This window comes from Phaethon lepturus, unplaced genomic scaffold, assembly GCF_000687285.1.
Source record: "Phaethon lepturus isolate BGI_N335 unplaced genomic scaffold, ASM68728v1 scaffold39068, whole genome shotgun sequence".
In the NCBI taxonomy this organism is placed as follows: domain Eukaryota; kingdom Metazoa; phylum Chordata; class Aves; order Phaethontiformes; family Phaethontidae; genus Phaethon; species Phaethon lepturus.
This window is the reverse complement of record NW_010556194.1, coordinates 9,123-14,829: the sequence shown is the minus strand read 5'-3', so window position 1 is coordinate 14,829 and position 5,707 is coordinate 9,123. Positions and strand designations below refer to the sequence as shown.

Sequence of the window (5,707 nt, the reverse complement as noted above, 5' to 3'; positions counted from 1 at the left end):
CTCCGCCCAACTCTCCAGTCTGTCCAGATCAAGAAAAAGTGTTGCCCACACTCAACATCCCTTTATGCTGGTTAGGAATCAATTCAGCTGGTTAGAAAACGGGTTGTGTTTTTAAGAGATGGTTTCTGGGTGAGGGTCCGGTCACCATGAGCGTGGCTGGGCTGGCTCACCTGTGCGTCCATCCTCTCTTTGAGCAGGATCGTGAAGATCGGCTCCCTGGAGTGGTACTACGAACACGTGCGATCCCGTTTCAAGAGGTTCGGAAGTGCCAAAGTGCTGCAGTCCCTCTACGGCCGGCTGCAGCCGGGGCAGGGGGTGATCGCCCCGCGTCTAGGTGAGGAGGAGCGCCGGGGATTCTCCCGCCCTGCTGCGTGCCGGGGCTGAGCAGGCACTGGGATGCACCAAGCGAGGAACGTCAGCGGTGATGCCACTCCGGGCGCCGTGTGGTTTTGAGACCGTGCAAAACATTTTGGGGAGGACGCGGAGGTTCAGAGCGGTGTGTTCGTACCGGGAGCAGCAGAGCGGATGTTCTTAGTGGATTTTTTTTTGGTCTCCCTCTGTTAAGGTTTAAGGTTTTACCATAGGCTAGAGAATATCTCGTGTTTATTTTTAAATATCTCATGTCCTGTAAGAGTTGCAGCTCTTGTTTTTCTTTCTTTTAGCTCTTTTTGTCACCAGGCAGAGCTCGTGAAATTAACCCGAGTGTAACCTGCAGGTCCAAAGCATCCAGCCGGCTGGATAAAGCCAGCACTTATTTTTTTTTTCCCCATGATCTAATATATTTTACAGCCAATCTGATGATGCTATGGCACTGACAAAACTGTATCAAAATTAGTGAGCTATCCGTCACCATAGCTATGCTCTTCAGAGCTTTCTAGATCTTCAGTATTTCTGAGATTGGTCTGATACTGCATAAACACATGCTGAAATCTGTTATTAATGTGGTATTTTTGTACTGGGTGGCCGTTAGTTGCCATCCATACGGCTGTTGCACTGTTTTGTCTATTGCCTTTGCAAACCAACGTTTGAAGAGCCGCAAACCAACGTTTGAAGAGCCGCAAACCATCCCCAAGAGCCACAGAAAAGTTTACACAAATACCATAGACGTGAGCTGATCCAACTGGTCCAATAGTTCTTTTACCCAGACTGCTCGTGGCCGAAATATCGGAAAGAGCACGGAGGGTGGTGGCATTGAATATAAAATTAATGGACTGAGAGACAATTTATACAGCGTTCAGTCTGAAAATGCATCAGACCAGACAGAAAAGGACGATCCAGGAGAAACCCAAACCAAGCGTGGGCATAACAGTGCCTTAGGCTTCTTTAAATCGAGACACTGATGTCTTTCTCAAAAAGAGATGTTTTTGCCGTTATTTCTTCATTAACACCACCGAATTGGCTTGACCCATGAACAAGCAAGAGTCTCCTTGTGGGACCGATCTCTGGTTGCAGGAGGTACAGCAGTGACATGAGGCCACGGCATTTTGCGTGGCCGTCTGCTGTTGGCTGTGCCTTCGCCTGCTGCTGTGCTCCCAGGCGTGTTGCATCAGGGCTGTGGAAGTGGTGGCAATAAGCTCTTTGACTTTTAAAAGTCAAGTCCTGTCCCCAAGCGCCTGTTTTCTTCTCTCTGAAGAGCCTTTTTGATGACGGTGCCTTGTGAAGGCTAGAGCATGAGAGCTCCAGTTAACCGCAGCTCTGAGGCTGGTTCTCTGCGAGGTACCTGGAGAAAACGTGTTAATTTTTTTTTCCCCCACTGTTTTTCTTTTCATTTAGGTCTTCATGACAGAGTTTACAGCCTGCCGGACATTAACAGTAAGTAAAAAAAGAGAATCGCAGCATGCGGCCTGCAGTTCAAGAGAGGTTTCCAATGTCTTTTTTTCCTTCACACCCTCTGGCTTTGGGCGCTCCAGCAATGGTTTGGTGTGGCTGGACCAGGGAGGACACCTCTCCCCTGCGGTGGAGGTGGACTGTAGTGCTCATCTCTTGCACTGCGGTACGCCTGGGGTCTCTGAGGGTAGACTCGGATACACAGGGCTTTTAGTTACATGCCAAACTTGAAGCTTGCAAGTACTCATCTCAACGCACCTACGTCATACGCTCGAAGCTGGCCATATTCTTAAGGAACCCGCTAAATTTGGGACTTCAGGTGCGTTCCTTAGGAGCCCTTGCGGGAAAGATTTGCTGCACCATGCCATTTGATATAGGAAAGAGCACGTTGCCTGCCTTGACTTTGGACTTGGTCTGGCCTTTGTGCTGTTCCCAACGTACTGCTGGGCTTGGCCGTGACCTGGGTACAGAGGTGAGGACCTGGAAAGGAGCAGGTCACAGAGAGATAGCAGAGCTGGCTGATGGGAAGCAGGAGCAGCAGAAGCAGAGCCACGTTGGGCTGAGCTGTAGAGCTTTCAAACACTGGAGTTGCCCGGGTGGACCTCGGGGTGCTCTCTGGGGTGCAGGTGCCCTTCATCTTCCTGCGGCGGCCACTTCCAGATCTGCGATGGTGCACAGCGGGAAGGGGAAGCAATGAGAGGCCAGCCAAGCTGCTGCGAGATCAGGTGCTAAGAGTGGGTATCTGCAGTGCTTGCCCGGGAGCTGCACCCCAAAGAGCTTCTACCCCGCGGACCTTAGACTGTGGTCATTGCATGCCAGCTGCAGCACTGGGGCTACCTTAAGGTGTTCCTGTCCCTTTCCCGTCCTTTGTCCCTTTCCCTTTACTTACGCAACCTACCAGCCACGGTGTAGCATGCAAAAAAATTTAAAAAAGGAAAAAAAAAAAAAAATTGGGAGGTATTTCCAATCTGGACCTTTTCACCCTGTGTAAGAAGCATGGCCTCACCTACAGATGCACTGGTGTGACCACCATGGTGGGGACTTACCTCCCCCCGGCACGGGGTGCAGGAGCTGCCCGTCCACAGCGTGCTGTTGTCTCCCGTCCAGGCGAACGCCAGCTCCTCGCCAGTGGTGGCACTGGGGACGACAGCGATGACGAAGATGACGTCCTTCGTGGAGCTGAAGCAGAGTGCTACAGCAGAGTAAGCGTTTCGTTCGGGGGCCCCTTCTGCCTCGCTCTGTGCCCTCAGCTGCTGCCGGCCTGCCTTGGGTGGTGGCGGTGGTGGTGGCTTTCTGGGCCACGTTCAAAACGCGGCCTTTCTCTCTGTTCTCCTTCTCCGAGATGAGCCTCTCTCCCAGTTTGCGTAGAAACGACCAAGTCAGCAAAATCGCAAATACTTGTCCTCTGGAAAAAAGACCCACTCTTGACACTCGGGAAGTCCCCAATTAATAAAAAAGTCCCAGCTGCTACCCATATAATGAGAACCCATCTGGTTTTTTTACTAGAAGAAGAAGAGATACCCAGTAGAGTAGCAAAATGCAGCTGGGTTCATGGTGGAGTTGTCTCCATCATGAACCCAGCTTTTTCAGTCCCGGGTTTTTCTAGGACTATGTGTATGGATTGAAACGCCGGCTAAGCAGCCCGACGGGCAGCGTATTTATCCCTGCTGCTGTGGTTGAAATGCTGGTACGCTTACGTACACGCTGTTGCGTACCCACCATCTCGGGCTACGGGCGCTTACCGCACTTCGCGCACTTGGTACTTCATTTTGGTCGGCTTCTGAAGTCTTAGAGGCTTGTCCAAGCTGCTCCTGCCCCGAGGCAGCTGACGGCCCCTCGAATATCTGGGGAGGTCTGCCCGCAGCATCCTTTCTCTGGAGATGCGGAGATGCTTCGACAGCATCTCCCGGATCCCTGAGCTGTAACCTGGCTCAGCTTTCCCGTAGTGCCTTTATAAACGAGGACAGAGCTTCTCCCTGTCTGCTTGTGGCCACAGTCCTGATCCGGAGACTGTGGAAACGCGGGACCCGCTTTTCCTTGACTCCAGCGTAAGCGCACGCTGCCCGGTATACCCGGCTCCCCGCGAGCAGGACAAGGTCAGATCCAGATTTTCCCTGCAAAAAGCAGGAGCCTTGCTTTGGGCTGCGCAGACTCGGGCAAGCGAAGGGGGCGAGGGCCCTCCCTCCCCTTTCTTCAAGGTCAACTGTGGTTTATGGTGAATTTTCCTTTCTTGCGTTTCCTCCGCTGACTAAGATGCGCAAGACGAAGCGCCTGCTGTCTGTCCATCCCTTTGATTTCGAACTGGACTCGGAGAACTCTGCTCCGTCTCGCCGCCAATCTGTGCAGCTCTCCCCAGCAGCCAGCAGCCCGGACGCTTTCCAGGTACTGGGAGAGTGCTGGGGGGGTTGCTTTCCTCTCTTCTTCCTCCTCGCTACCGCTGCCGCCTCCTCCTTCGGCTGGTTTTGAGCGGTGGTGCTGATCTTCGCTCCCCGCAGTCTTGCTCGGTGTCTCTTCTCCCGTTTCGAGTCCTTTGCCTCAGGCTGAGTCAGGAGCAGGACATCTGACTGAAGCGAGGAGGAGTGGTAGGATGAGAGGGCCAGAGGCTCTCTGCAGACAACGGCTTTCTTCTGCTCTCCCAAGGCTGTGGGACACCCTGGTTTCCAGCGAGCCTTTGGACGTTCAGTGCTCAAGGGACGAAATGAAACCGGGCTCTTCTCCCGTCATCCCGTCCGGTCTGGGGCTGGTTTTGCCGCGTGGCGGCAGCGGGGAGGTGGTTGGCAGATGGCTCCGTGGGACACGCTGCCCTTCTGAGGCTGAGAAGATGCATCCCTGCACCCCAGGGTGCAGGGCCAGCACCCACGGGGTGGGGGTCCCCATCGGTCAGAGGGGTGAACGTGGGGAGAACAAAAGCTGCGTGGGCACGGGTTATTTCTATATGGGAGACTATACATGTCTTAGTGACAGGAGCTCCTGACCAGGAGCAGGACCTACAGGCAGCTCTAGCACCATCCCAGCGAAGGCTTGGGGTCGGATCATCCCCAGCTTCCAGCTCTGGGGAGCAACGCAGACGGGGCTGCCCTGGATGTGGCAAAAGGTCTTCCAGCCTGAGATGCTTGAGATCAAGCTTTTTAGGCTGCTTCTGTTTGCCTTTCCTGTTGAAATTTTACTTTTAAAGCATTAAACAGCTCCTCCTTCCTTCTAATGATACTGTGATACTGTCAACTCTAGAAGTAGGTAAGAAGACTCTAGCAGTAGGGTAGAAGTAGGATGTGCTGAGATGTGTAACAAAGGCTTTAAAAAAAAAAAATTCATGCCGTTCCGCATAAACTGATAAGAATTTGGGGTAAACAAGTGTATTCGTTCTTTATCTAAGCCCATTGTTATGCGGCAGGATTCGTCTTGAGCCTAGGGAAGGCTGGCCCTTGTTGACATTGGCCGAGTTGGATTTATCGGTTGCAGGTTGTTGGAGGGGCAGAAGGGTGGCTGCAGTTTGAATAAGCGCATGGGCATGGCGTTTTTACAGCCCAGAGGGTTTTGCAGCCTGGCTGGAGGGGCTCTGCCTGGTTCTCGTCCAAATTCACAGTGCCTGCTGGCAGCGGCGGGATTACGGCTCAGGCCTCGTCAGCAAGGTAGATCAGAGAATCGGCTCTGGGTCGGAAGGGACCTTTCAAGGCCATCTAGTCCAACCCCCCTGCAGTGAGCAGGGACATCTCCAACCAGAGCAGGTTGCTCAGAGCCCCGTCCAGCCTGACCTGGGATGTTTCCAGGGATGGGGCATCTACCACCTCTCTGGGCAACCTGGGCCAGGGGTTCACCACCCTCCTTGGGAAACATTTCCATCTTTCTAGTCTAAATCTTTGCTCTTTTAGTTTAAAACCAT

The 5,707-nt window shown here is 53.0% G+C and overlaps 1 protein-coding gene across 1 annotated transcript in view; it reads left to right on the top strand.

Annotated features, from left to right (window-relative positions):
• Window positions 1-194: 194 nt before the first annotated feature.
• Window positions 195-5,707, top strand: part of MLPH (melanophilin) — a gene marked incomplete at both ends in the record, with an annotated part of 14,213 nt that continues 8,700 nt past the window's right edge. Inside the window, 4 exons of the mRNA XM_010292407.1 lie at window positions 195-334; window positions 1,774-1,812; window positions 2,935-3,029; window positions 4,081-4,209. Coding sequence (XP_010290709.1) covers window positions 195-334; window positions 1,774-1,812; window positions 2,935-3,029; window positions 4,081-4,209 — 403 coding nt within the window. The remainder of the gene's footprint in view (window positions 335-1,773; window positions 1,813-2,934; window positions 3,030-4,080; window positions 4,210-5,707) is intronic.